The 14,370-nt window shown below is 49.5% G+C and overlaps 1 protein-coding gene across 6 annotated transcripts in view; it reads left to right on the top strand.

Moving 5' to 3' along the window:
• The window catches only part of NTF3 (neurotrophin 3), a 76,754-nt gene extending 71,568 nt beyond the window's left edge, over positions 1–5,186 (top strand). For 5 of the 6 annotated variants that reach the window (XM_061418170.1, XM_061418169.1, XM_061418171.1 and 2 more), the window contains one exon: positions 4,090–5,186. In XM_061418170.1, coding sequence (XP_061274154.1) covers positions 4,090–4,872 — 783 coding nt within the window. In that variant the 3' untranslated portion in view covers positions 4,873–5,186. The other variant, XR_009736649.1, reaches the window with a different exon arrangement.
• The last annotated feature ends 9,184 nt before the right edge of the window (positions 5,187–14,370 follow it).

Genomic DNA, 14,370 nt, shown 5'->3' with positions numbered 1-14,370 from the left:
CATCCTCTGTCGTCCCCTTCTCCTCCTGTCTTCAATCTTTCCCAGCGTCAGGGTCTTTTCCAATGAGTCAGCTCTTCACATCAGGTGGCCAAAGTATTGGAGCTTCAGCATCAGTCCTTCCAATTAATATTCAGGGTTGATTTCCCTTAGGATTGACTGGTTTGATCTCCTTGCAGTCCAAGGGACTCTCAAGAGTCTTCTCCAACCCCACTGTTCGAAAGCATCAGTTCTCTGGCACTCAGCATTCTTTATGATCCACCTCTCGCATCTGTACATGACTACTGGAAAAACCATAGCTTTGACTATATGGATCTTTGGCGGCAAAGTCTCTGCTTTTTAATACACTGTCTAGTTTTGCCCTAGTTTTTCTTCCAAGGAGCAAGCATCTTTTAATTCCATGGCTGCTGTCGCCGTCCACAGTGATTTTGGAGCCTAAGAAAATAAAGTCTGTCATTGTTTCCATTTTCCCACTATCTATTACCTTCATACAATTTCATCAAGACAAACCATCTTAGTTCCTACAGCCAGGGCATCGCACAGGGGCCCACACCCAGAAAGGGGACCTTGAACTCAAGTGTAACACTCTGTGGTTACCATCTTGAAATTCTGCAGAATTTTATCTTTGTGGGTTTTGTAAGTGAAGCCACATGGGACCATGGAACATGCGCCTGGGGGTTTGGAGCATGGCTTCTAACATGGTCACACCTCCTGCCACCTCCCTGCCTCTGAGAAATGTTTGCTATTGGCCCTGCAGCCTCGGGAGCTGGTTCTGCCTTCAGCCACCCTCGGTCCATCTCTGACTCACTGCACCTACTTTGTATTCGCTGTGGTGTGGACTCAGGGGAGAGGCAGACACACACAAGAAGGAGGGGGCCCCTGGCCTTGGAGGACAGAGTCTAGTGAGTAAACTGCATCGTGCTGAGAGGGCTGTGACACGTGCCACCACGACGTGGGCATGCAGAGGGGGTTGGGCTGCTGTTATCGGGGGAGCGTGATGGAAAATTAGCTTCTGAACTGGGTGCTGAAGAGTGAGCAACATTTCAGCAGAAGAAGAGGCGATGAGAATGTGCAAGGGGAAGGGTCACACGGGTCATAAAGCTTATTTAAGTGGCTGCTGAACAGTGAGCCAGGCTGCAGATGGGGCATGGGAGCCCAGTCATGATGTGATGAAAAGAAGCACTGGTCTTGAACTGCAGAGACCCCCCTTCTCTGCTTCCTGTGTCTCTCCTCTTCTTTAAACTGCAGTTTGAGGTTTCCTCATCTATAAAATGAAGTGAAAAGTGAAAGTGTTAGTCGCTCAGTCTTGTCTGACTCTTTGCAGCCCCATGGACTGTAGCCGCCAGGCTCCTCTGTCCATGGGATTCTCCAGGCAGGAATGCTAGAATAGGTTGCCATGCCCTTCTCCAGGGGATCTTCCTGATCTGGGGATTGAACCCCAGTTTCATGCTTTACAGGTGGATTCTTTACCATCTGAGCCACCAGAGAAACCCATATAAAATAAAGGAGTTGGAGTAAATGCCTTTCTGCTTCTAACACCCTTTGGTTCCATACACAGACCACTCCCCATAAAGCAGCCCAATCCATCAAGGCTCTTCCTTCCCACTCACCCTTGCAGTGACCTTCCCAATCTAGACATGGACTCTTATCCCACCTGGGACCTCCATCCACTCACCTCACTTGTTCAGTTTCCCTATGAGCAGGTAGCCTGCATATTCTTAGTTGATGGTGATGGGGCTTGGGCGGGGTGGGTAGGGGCGGTTCATAAATTGTTTTTTGATAGCCTCTCCATCCCAAATTACTTCATGGCATGTGTCTTCTTTTTTGGAAGGGAGAAGGCGGTATAATTCTAGTTGCACGGATGCCATATTTTTGTGTTGTTCAAGTTTCATTTTGTTGGGCCTGCAAGATTGAAGGGAAAAATCACTTTTATGTGGAGTTGGAGTAGGGAGATTAGTTATTCCATGGGAACCATTTTCCCAGGATCATGCCGTTCCTGGGGGGAGTGCATCTCTAGATGGGGGCAGCAAAGCTAGAATCCTTCGCTCAGCCTTGACCTTGAAAGAATCAGCTGTCCAGAGAGTGGTTCCCATGGAAGGAAGATGCTCCCCTTATCAGAGAAACAGGCCGGGAGCCAGGAGGAGGAAGCTGGAGGAAAGTGACAGCAATGTTGCTGGCCTTTGGGGACACCAGAGCAGCTCTTCAGGCAAGATGTGGGAAGAGGCCACATCTGTGAGTCCTGGGAGCCAGTTAGCTTGGGCGGGCTCAGACACAGACAGGTTCTGAGCCATGGGTAAGCAGGACGGCTTTTCTCCTCTTTTTTTTAACTGCTATTTATTTTCATTTATTTATTTGGCTGGGCAGGGTTATAGCACACAGGGTCTTCTAGTTACGGCATGCAGAATCTTTAGTTGTGACATGTAAACTTTTAGCCGTGACATGTGGGATCTAGTTCCCTGACCAGGGATCGAACCCGGGCCCCCTGCGTCAGGAGTGCAGAACCTTAGCCACTGGACCAGCAGGGAAGTCCCAGGACTGATTTTCTGTGTCTCGTGCCACCTTTGTTTATTTCCCTTCTCTTCTTCCCCTGGGTTTTGTAGTCTTTCTGGAAATACCCAAGGTGAGCCAAGGGAAGGATTTGATTTTCCACGCTTAGAGCTTTAGAGAGGAAACGACAGAGCCCCGGGGACGGTGAGGCGGCTGCAGTGGTGGTAACAGAATGAGCACCCGTGGCAGGTGGGGCGAAGTGCAGGGCACTGGGGAGGGTCTAACCAGTGGCCACCCCTCCCGCACCAGAACCCTCTCCTTCCAGGGCTGTGCTTCCAGGGTTGTGCTCTAGGGAGGGAATGACCAACATGAAGGTATGTGGAGATCAGCCCTCTAATTCCACACGGATTCGGCAGAAACCCCAAGTGGTGGCTCTACTATGGCAACAGAACGAAAGCGTTGATGGGTTAAGATGCCACTGAACCAAGGAGATGGCAGAGTTAGAAATAGAACCATTAAAAAAGGAGCGTTTCATAGTGGGAAACAAAACATCAGACAAGAGAAATCGACAGGGAATCTTGCGCTTCAGGGCAAGTGCAGCCCATTCATTTGAGCTGAGTCTCCACCTTCTGCAGGGAGTGCTTCGGGGGGTCTGCTGTCTTGGGAAGGGGGTGTCTGGGGATCAGGTGGGCACATTGGCAAGCATGTCCATCAGAGAGCTCGGCAGAGAACCCTGACACTCAGGCTGTCTCACAGTGGGTAGTTACAGGGGCAGGAGGACTGCTCTGCCAGGCTGGCCAGTGAGGACCCCTCTCTGATGCTGCAGATTGAGGGGAAGCTGGCCCACCCCCCAGCCTCAGGGTATTCACTCCTTCCAGAGACCCCAGGGGCCGCAGCGAAGTGGGCAAGAGAACTCTGATTCTTGACACAATTGCAAGGCTGCCGCTGCTGCTATGTTTTAACTAGAAACGTAGTCTATGTACCTTTAGAATTTTCAGGTTCCGTTTCTTTGTAGTTTCATGAGGTGGTGCGAGAGGTGGTCTTTTCAGGCTCAAGAGACATTTAAAGAAACAGCAGGATGTCAGGCTCACCCAGCAGAAGGCTACAGACAGTGGACTCGGGTGCTCAGGTGACAGGTGCTGTCCATCCGAGAAAGATCCAGGCTGAATGCCCAGAAGTGACCTCCCCCGCCGCTTTAGGTCCTCGGGAGAGACCTGACTCTTCCAGGCTGTGGCCCTGCAGTGATATTCTTTGTCTTTGTGAGACAGATTATTTTGCCTTCTCTCTCTTACACACAACACACACACACACACACACACACACACACACACACACATCTCTTTCCCTCTCACCCAGCCACACTGCTGGAAGAAGGATTGTTGGGGTGAAGGCACTTGGATGTCTAGGAGAGTAAGAGGGGAAGGCGAGAGGAATAGACAGCCTCTGTCTCTGGCCATCACAGGGGCGTTCTGATGTTCTCCTTGGATGGTGGTACTCAGCTCTCCATCCTGCCTCACAGGGATCCCCAGGCTCAGGTATCCAGTCCAGGAATGACACGGACGCAGCCGCCACCACCTGCTAGTAACACACGTGTTTCCTTTTCAGATCTTACAGGTGAACAAGGTGATGTCCATCTTGTTTTATGTGATGTTTCTCGCTTATCTCCGTGGCGTCCAAGGGAACAGCATGGATCAAAGGAGTCTGCCGGAAGACTCACTCAATTCCCTGATTATCAAGCTGATCCAGGCAGATATTTTAAAAAACAAGCTCTCCAAACAGATGGTGGACGTTAAGGAGAACTACCAGAGCACCCTGCCCAAAGCAGAGGCCCCGCCCCGAGAGCCGGCCAAGTCGGAATTCCAGCCGGTGACGGCCATGGGCCCCGAGCTGCTGCGGCAGCAGAGACGCTACAGCTCGCCGCGGGTCCTGCTGAGTGACAGCACCCCCCTGGAGCCCCCTCCCCTGTACCTCATGGAGGATTACGTGGGCAGCCCCGTGGCGGCCAACAGAACGTCGCGGAGGAAGAGGTACGCGGAGCACAAGAGCCACCGGGGCGAGTACTCCGTGTGCGACAGCGAGAGCCTGTGGGTGACCGACAAGTCGTCGGCCATTGACATCCGGGGACACCAGGTCACGGTGCTGGGGGAGATCAAGACCGGCAACTCCCCCGTCAAACAATATTTTTATGAGACGAGGTGTAAGGAGGCCAGGCCTGTCAAGAACGGTTGCAGAGGAATTGATGACAAACACTGGAACTCGCAGTGCAAAACCTCCCAAACCTACGTCCGCGCGCTGACGTCAGAAAACAACAAACTGGTCGGCTGGCGGTGGATCCGGATAGACACGTCTTGTGTGTGTGCCTTGTCCAGGAAGATCGGAAGAACATGACTTGGCGTCTCTCCCCATATATAAATTATTACTTTAAATTATATGATATGCATGTAGCATATAAATGTTTATATTGTTTTTATATATTATAAGTTGACCTTTATTTATTAAACTTCAGCAACCCTTACAGTATATAAGCTTTTTTCTCAATAAAATCCGTGTGCTTGGCTTCCCTCAGGCCTTCTCCCATCTGTTTAACCTGATTCTGTAACCCAGCTCCCTGGAGCTGCCCTGTAAAGTCTGTGTACACCACTATTTTACTTTCAGTATTGTCAAAGGCCGTGACTGTCGTTTTAGTAAACTTGTTGAAATCGGCTGATGTCAGAGTTGTGTGTAGACAGTTCCGTACCCCCATTCAGGATGCATCATAATTGATTCATTAATCAAAAGAACTGGTACCACTTCTGCCACAGGGATGCTCAGTGGCTCTTAATTCTGGCTGGCAAGCTCACTGTCCGAGAACTTCCTCGCCTTCCTCTGCTGTCAGTTTTTGCCAATTGAATTATGATCTACTCCGATGTTATAGTCCCAGAACAATAACAACGAATCTGGCAGTTTTCATTTTGGAAGTTTCTTTTCAGCTCGTTTGTTGTTTGGGGGTTTGAGATGGTTAAGGGTTGAATTTCTTTTTTTTCTTTTCTTGGCTTCAGTTTTTGTTTTGCTCTGTGTAAAAGTGGTTTTCGTCTTCCGAGGCACATAGGAAAATGTTTTTTTAACTATTTGCAACAGAAATAATTGTAGAGTTACCCAGGAGCAGAAGTGGATGGTGAGTCATCTGTGCACAGAAGAGAAATGTGGTCCTGATAGATTCTCCAGGAGTTTCTTCTGCCTCCCCATCCTCTGCTGACTCTTCCTGCAGCCCCAGGGGGAACTGATGATAAAGGCTTGTGCCGCAGGAGGGAGTCAGACCTTGGTGCAAATTCCAGCTCCTCCCCGTGACTGTGGGCAGGGCTTTGAAGGCACCCTGAGCCCAGATTGCCTGGAGTCAGAGTCAGATATGGGGCTTGCCTACCCCACAGGCTGCCATGGTTAGGCCCCATAATCATGGTAGGCATCTCAGAGTCCCAGCATGGTGTAGATATTCAAGAACAAAAGTTCCTTACCCCTCCCTCCTCTCCTTCTCCTTGCTTAGGTATTGTGCTCCTCTCTATGGTTTTTGTTTTAGGGTTTCATTTTGTTCTCCCCACACCTAGCTCGATTGAGATGTAATTGACATGTAACGCTATGTAAGTTCAAAGTGTGCAATGTGATGATTTGATACCTGTACATATTGTGAAATGTTTACCACCGTAAGGTTACTTAGCACATCCTTCACCTCATGTAATTGCCATTGTTGTTACTGTGAAAACATTTTAAATCTACTCATTGCTACTTTCAAGTATACAGTACAGTATTGTCATCATGGTCACCAGGCCGTGCAGGGTCCATTCAACCCCCCAAAACGTCTTCCTCTTAAAATTTGAAATTTCTGCTCTCCTCTTCTTCCCCATCCCCAAACCCTGGCAACCGAAATTCTGCTCTGTGCTTCTATGAGTTCAACTTTGTTGTTGTTTAGTTCAGTCGTGTCTAACTCATTTTCGACCCCGTGGATTGTAGCCCACCAGGCTCCTCTGCTCGTGGGACTCCCCAGGCCACAGTACCAGAATGGGTTGCCTTTCCCTTCTCCAGGGGATCTTCCTGACCTAGGGATGGAACCCAGATCCTCTGCCTTGCAGGTGGATTCTTTACCACTGAGCTACCCACTCTTTTAGTCTGCTGTACTTGAGCTCTGTATCATTTTTGGTTGACTTGTCACTTTGCATGTGAAAACCCCAACTGGAGGGAATCTTCCAGGTGCCTGCTAATCCCAGGAGTGTCCACAATAGCCCACGGGGTCATTTGGTGGTGGTCACACCTGTCCTGCCAAGGCAGACACTAGTGATGCCTTTCAGGCACTTTTCCCCTGGGAAAACTGGGACACCCACCCACCCACCCCTCCCACTGCAGAGGATGAACTGGGCAGCAGTTTGTCCCCTGGGGTCTGGAGCCTAAGGACTCCAGTCTCCAATCTGGGCAGAGGCGTAGGGTACCCACTAACCCACTATGGACCCTGCATTCCTGTCCTGAAACCCTGTCTGGTCACTTCCCTGGTTTGGCCTGCCTTCCACCAAGGCCTGTGTGTACCCTCTACCTGAAGCAGCCTGCACACATACCAAACAGAGTCTGTGTCCTTTATGGAACATGAACCTCTTGCAACAGGCTCAGCAAACAGCAGTGGCTTTGATGAACAGCATAGTCAGCCCACACTCAATTCTGGATGCTCAAAACTTGAGGGCAGGAAATGAAGAACTGACTACGTGCCCGCCACAGACTGACACTCTCAGACTCTGCCACCCCCGTGAATTGTCACAAATGTGTGGAGGTGGCGATTGTCATCTTGTGTTTACAGGTGATGAAACCGAGGCCTGAGGATTTAACCTGCCCGATGATTTAATTTAACCTGAGCAGGTAAGTGGCAGAGGGAAGACGAAGTCCCTGTTTGAGAGATGACAGGACTGTTTCCTCATCACTGGTCCCCCCACCTAACGCAGCCTTGCATCTTGGAATGAACAGCACAGTCCTAGGGAACTGGAAAGCTTGTTCTCTGCATGGAAACCTGCGGAAGCTCTTGCTTCAGGAGCCTATATCAAGAACACAGTATGCTTGCCCATAGGATTATTATTATTGCTATTTAGAGGCTGTCGTGTCCAACTCTTTGCGACCCCATGGACTGCAGCCCACCAGGCTCCTTTGTCCACGAGATTTCCCATGCAAGAACACTGAAGTGGGTTGCCATTTCCTTCTCTAGGAGATCTTCCTGACCCAGGGATCAATCCTGCATCTCTTGCATTTCCTGCATTGGCAGTTGGAGTCTTTACCACTGGGCCACCAGGGAAGCTCACCAATAGGATCCTGCAAGACTTGTAATTGGCCCATCTTGATTCTCAGGTTGGAGTTAAGGAGCCCTTGGGTTCCTGTTCTGTAATGTTTACTGCACATTGGTTTAGGGCCTGTCTGACTGCCTGGGAAGACGGGCTTGGGTGACAGAGCCCCGGAGTCCAGCCTGGGAAGGCACAGTCCCTAAATAACAGGGCTGAGTTCCCCTGGCCCCGCCTTGAAGGGAAGGAGTTTGCCTCAATGTCAAGAGCGTGTCTGGAGCAGCCTGCTTCCAGATTGAGTGTACTTAGGGGCGAGAGTGAAGCTGGGGCTGATGAAAGCCAGCCTCGGAGAAATTCCAGCTTCAGGCCATGCCAAGCTCTGCCCTCCTCATGCTGGGGGGCACAGTTCCCTCTCAGCAACTTTCCTGGCATCAGAGGACATCCAAGTCAGCCAAGGCCAATATGTTAGGTTCACGGGCCTGGGCAGATTCCTCCAAAAGGTCTGCAGCAGACCTTGTGCATCTGGCGCACACCTCTGCCATTGTGAAGGCTGATGGCTGAACTCGTCTCTGAGACAGGAGGGCCATGGAGGGCAGGGGTCTGGCTCCTGGAGATGCCCTTGGTGTCCATCATCCTCCCCGGCACCTGATTTCTGGCTGGAACTTTGTTAAGCAGAGAGGTGTGTTGCAGGGTGAGGAGCCTGGCTGGATGACAGGCAGGTTCTAGCCTGGCTTTGTTGTCAGTGGCTGGCTGCATGACCTTGGCTAACTCACCCATCCCAAGGGGATTTCAGCATCTTGAGCTCTTACTGCAGAGAGGGCCAGTGTCCAAGCTGTCAGTCTTCTTTTCCTTGATGGATGCTCAAAAGCTCTGTTGGCCACTGGTGGAGGCTTCTTTGTATACTTGAATAAGGTGCCTCCCCCCATGCTGTGTGAACTTGACCAAGTTACTTAACCTCTCTGAGCCTTTGTTCCCTTGTCTTAAAAATGAGGGGAGTGCCCAAATCATTAGATCATTTTGCAACGTCATGAAAACAGCCCGTTCCTGGCCTGTCAGAAGCCCCCTAAGAGTGACCCCCTGGTGAGGCTTGGGGAGACTTTTAGGAGCCCTCACTCTGGAAGTCTAGGAGGAATTGCCCAACTTCACAGTGGACGATTTGTCTTAATTAAGAGTCTAAATCACCCACCCCCTTGGAGGCACTCCCCGGGTTCGTGTTCACCCACTTCTCTTCCACGGGTCCCTTGAACTCTTTTCAGCAGAAATACAAGCAGCACAAGTGATTTTCTGAAGAGTCAGGGAGGTCGGGGCTTGGAGGGGGGGTGTTCCTTCTTGAAAATTTATGGGACAGCTTTGTTTTCGTCTTGTGTGTCTGTCTGTCTGTCTCACGTCCAACAATGTTTTCTCCACGTTGGTGATCAGGGTTTGGCGTTTTTTAAGAACTTGGTTGTTTTTCTCTCCCCCATCCATGAGTGAATGAGCCTGTATGTCCGTTTACATCTGCTTTTTAGTTCACTGAGTCTGTGTGGAAACCTTCCACTGAGGCTCAGAAAAACCATCTGCGTGGTATGTTTATCACCTCCGAACACGTGTGTGGGAATGAGTCCGTGTCCTCAGCTCCCGGCTACCTGGAGGCTTGTCTGACTTCACCAGGAAGACGGCTCCCTGGGCTTCCAGCTCGGATGGCCCCGGCCATGCAGAGCCTCCCGGGTTGCCCTACCAACAGCCTCAGCAGGCATCTTTGGAGGCCTGATGGGCAGCCAATTATCTGGAGCCCCCTGCCCACCCCCACGACATGGCTTGAGGGTCCTAAAAGTGCTCTTTGCACAAAACCCAGATGGAACCACAACCCTGAAGACTGGTTCTCTGCCCTAGAACCTTCATCAGCCTAACCCCTGCCTCCAAGTTCCCACCCCCAGATCTAAGGAGACCCAAACCCTTTATACACATCTTCTCAAGTTACTCCTCCACAGGCTGCTCATGAGGCACCTGTGTTTTCATGACAGGCTGAAAGGCAAGTGCCTCTGGGTTGACCAGAAACCCTGGGCTTTTGTCTAGTTCCAGATGAAGGATGGCCTGGCTTTGACAAGCCAGGGAGGTCACAGGCACTCTCAAGGGCCGTGGGTTTGTTTCCTTCCACCCTTGGCCTTGTATATATGGTACAAAAGGCCAATAGACCAAGCACAGATGGTCTGAGGTGGGGGCCAGGGGAAGGGAGGGCCCAGGAGATGGAGAGGCAAAGACACACACATAGCAAGAGAATTTTCTAGAAGCTGGCTACCGCTGAGGCGTCTGGCTGAGTTGAATTAGTGCAGGGCTCAGTAATGACATTGCGTGTACAGTTACAGAAACCTCAGTGGCAAGAAAACATAAAAGTTTATTAGGAAATGGTGAAGCACAGTTTACTGGGTTAGATGGCTTTTCACATGGAGATACAGGGAGGTGGGTTGACGTGCATGCGTGTGTTTGCATGTATCCATGTTTGTGTGTGTGTGTGTAGCTGCTTTGATTTCTCAACCATTGATGTATTGCATTTTTTTAAGGAAAGGTAATGCTTGAAAAGAATGTTCCGGAACATGAGTCTAACCTTTAGGAGACTGAGCTGGTAGCCAGCTGGGGAGCATATGGAACAAACATTCTTGGGACTAGAAAACAGGCGGGTTGGGATTGAGGATTTACAGGCAGAAAAGGCATCAGGCAGTTTCCAGCAACCTAAACAGAAGGGGCTGAAGCTGTGTGCTTTCTGATTGGGCAGGGAAGTGCTGGAGACTGGTGCTGGGGTGAAGGGCTGAAAGGGAAGGTCAGCCTGAAGAATAAATAATCACAGTAGTGGTTATCACGTACTGGCTGCTTCTTCCCTGTAAGGCTCTGTGTGTACACTCCAGGAGTTTTAACTCTTTTGTGCCATTGAGGACACAGGTTAAGGAAATTTAGGTAACTTAACCAGAGATGGTACGGCTGGTAAGGGGACATGCCCAGAGGGGAGCCTGAGAGGTCTGGAAGCAGTTGCTCTGAAGACCACGATGGGGAGGATGCTGAGTGCCTTAGGAGACCTTGACCTGAATTTCGATGAGAGTGAGATGAGTGGCAGGCATGTGGCACAAGGAAAAATTAACAGATCAACACGACAGGGATTTCCAGCAATTGTTCTACCCAAGGGAGACGCCAGACTCACCAGCACTGTGGCTCACAGCAGAGGGGACTTGAACTGGATCTAGAATCTTCATGCCCAACCCCCACAAACCCCACCTGGTAACTAATCAATCACCATACTAGCTGGAAAGTGATTGTACCTTTTCCCTGAAGGATAAAAAGCAGCATGGCTGAAATATTTGGATCTTTTGCAAAAGAATAAAAGACAGGAATTTCAAATTGGGACAGAATTTTTTATCCTCCCTTACAACAAAGGTTCGTCTAGTCAAGGCTATGATTTTTCCTGTGGTCATGTATGGATGTGAGAGTTGGACTGTGAAGGAGGCTGAGTGCCGAAGAATTGATGCTTTTGAACTGTGGTGTTGGAGAAGACTCTTGAGAGTCCCTTGGACTGCAAGGAGATCCAACCAGTCGATTCTGAAGATCAGCCCTGGGATTTCCTTGGAAAGAATGATGCTAAAGCTGAAACTCCAGTACTTTGGCCACCTCATGCGAAGAGTTGACTCATTGGAAAAGACTCTGATGCTGGGAGGGATTGGGGGCAGGAGGAGAAGGGGACAACAGAGGATGAGATGGCTGGATGCCATCACTGACTCAATGGACGTGAGTCTGGGTGAACTCTGGGAGTTGGTGATGGACAGGGAGGCCTGGCATGCTGCGATTCATGGGGTCGCAAAGAGTCGGACACAACTGAGCAACTGAACTGAACTGAACTGACAATCTTTTATCCATTCAATGCATTTCTAAAATCCTTTTGAACACATATTAGGCAGCAGGAAGCTTCCCTGATAGCTCAGTTGGTAAAGAATCCATCTGCAATGCAGGAGACCCCGGTTCAGTTCCTGGGTCAGGAAAGATCCATTGGAGAAGTGATAGGCTACCCACTCCAGTATTCTTGGGCTTCCCTGAAGGCTCAGCTGGTAAAGAATCAGCCTGCAATTCAGGAGACCTGGGTTCGATCCCTGGGTTGGGAAGATCCCCTGGAGAAGGGAAAGGCTACCCACCCCAGTATTCTGGCCTGGAGAAAAGAGTCGGACACAGCTGAGTGACTTTCACTTCACTCACTAGGCGGCAGGCACCCTGTTCAACTGTATGGATTCGGCAAAAGAGATGTCATCTTTCCTGAAAGAACAGTGAATAAAAAGGATGGGACCTTCAAGTATAACCACTGCAAGTATCCTTGATAACACTCACATCTTCTCCATGAGCACCTGCCCACAAAGAGTTGGTGCTATTTGGGGGGTTTCCCTGGTGGCTCAGATGGTAAAGACTCTGTCTGCAGTGCAGAGACCCAGGGCCAATCCCTGGATCTCTGGAGATCCCCAAGATCCCCTGGAGGAGGGAATGGCAACCCACTCCAGTATTCTTGCCTGGAGATGGACAGAGGAGCCATTCATGTCCTCTCCATGAGCACCTGCTCACAAGGAGTTAGTACTGTTTTATTTTTTTTTTTAGCCCCACCCCTCAACCCCTCCCCGCGTCCCCTTTTTTGTGTGTGTACTGTTTTAAAAAAACTAATTATCTGATAGAAATCCACTCCCTACATTGAAGTCAAATCTACGATAAAACAACTGTAACAAGATTGTCGACAAAAGGGTCTCCAGGAACCCAGAAAATGAGCAACTAAATGCTGCTGGGAACAGTGAGGGAAGGCTTCCCTGAGGAGGCAACTCTGAGCTGTCTCTTAGGGATGAGTAAGAGTTTGACAAAGAAGAATGTTTGTCACCTGAAGGGCCCGTCACCTGAGTCTCTGACTGATTAGGTCTGAGTGGGACCTGGGAATCTGCATTTCTAACAAGTTCCCAGAAGATGCTGCTGCACACTTTGAGAATCACTGGTTTATTACACAATAAGGAATCAACAAGGGTGTTTTTTTTCTCTAATTTTTAAGGATATGATTTTGGTGGTAGGATAACTGATGGGTGGACCCGAGGCAAATTGAGGGAGAGCTGGAAAATCAGCAATAAGTTGCACACAGGAGAACCCAGACTAGGATGAGGCAGAGGGAGCAAGCAGGAACTTGGGATGGGAGGAGCATTTTCAGGTGGCATCGATTGGATTTGGTACCCAGTTGGATGTGGAAGATGAGAGAGGAAGGCATACAGAAATGACCACTACATTCTGGAGGCACAATGATTCTAGATCCAATTCGAAGACTGCAAGATGTGTGGGTTTGAAGACAGGGATGATTGATAAGGAGTTTGAGGTTGAGATAGCCAATAAACAACTCATTGTCAAGACAGAAGCACACTTGAAAAGATCAAAGCACAGCTGTTATTCATCTAGAAATAATCCAGCACAGGTAAGCCTCTCAGTTTACAAGCGGGTCTAGCCAAAGCCCCATAGAAGCAAATTAGGGTGTGGAATTTGTACCCCTGTAGGGATCTGTGGTCAGACCTCCACTTCAGATGACCCAAAGTATGGTAACAGTATGCTGAGGTCCAGGGCATCTGTGTCTTCACACCAGCACGACTTCGAAGGAGTGTGGTTTAGCTGTAAGCTTGCAGTGCACCTGTATATATGTTAGGTTACATTTAAAGGACAAATCAGATGTTAGGAAGCCAAGCTCTAAAGATTCTGTTACAAAAAGACATAGTGTGGTTCTGTTTTCCGGGCTAGAACCTTTCCTTGTTGTTGCCTCGGCTCCTTGAAACTTTGTCAATCAGGAAAATCAAAGATCGTTCTCTCTTAGGAAAATCCTGGAAGGAGCCAATCTATATTCTGCTCCTGGGCTTCCATGGGTGTCATTCCCTCTGCCTGGGAGCTGGTGTTCTGTCCCCTGCTCCCTTTATCTGATTGTCTCCTCCTTGGTTTACAAATTCCTCTGTTTATAAATCCATACCCCAGGTCATCCATCTTTCCTTGGGGGGACCTTTCCTGACACCTCTTCCTGAGTTCATTAGAGTCTAGCCTTCCCCATCTTTTCATGTGGTCCTGCCACCCGGCATTTATACCACATGACACAGCTGAAGTGGCAGCTGTCTGGGTGTTGGTGTGAGTCTTTGTTTGGTACATCGCCCCATTTGACTTTGATCTCCCTAGGGAGCAATCATGCTGATTTTGTCAGAATCATATCCCTAATGCTGGGCACTGAGCTCACAGTAGGCAGTCAGAGAATATTTTTACACAATTGGATAATGAATCGCTGTAATAAACTGGGACTGCAACAGGAAGGATTTGGGTCAAACCTAAGGGAGAAGGATGCTTTTGAACTGTGGTGTTGGAGAAGACTCTTGAGAACCCCTTGGACTACAAGGAGATCAAGCCAGTCAATCCTAAAGGAAATCAGTCCTGAACATTCATTGGAAGGACTGATGCTGAAGCTGCAGCTCCAATATTTTGGCCACCTGATGCGAAGGATTGACTCATTGGAAAAGACCCTGATGCTGGGAAAGATGGAAGGCCGGAAGAGAAGGGGACGACAGAAGTTGAGATGGTTGGATGGCATCAC

The sequence above is a fragment of the Bos javanicus genome, chromosome 5 (genome assembly GCF_032452875.1).
Source record: "Bos javanicus breed banteng chromosome 5, ARS-OSU_banteng_1.0, whole genome shotgun sequence".
Taxonomy (NCBI): Eukaryota; Metazoa; Chordata; class Mammalia; order Artiodactyla; family Bovidae; genus Bos; species Bos javanicus.
Note: the sequence above shows the minus strand (reverse complement) of the source record. Positions and strands in the feature narration are given on the sequence as shown.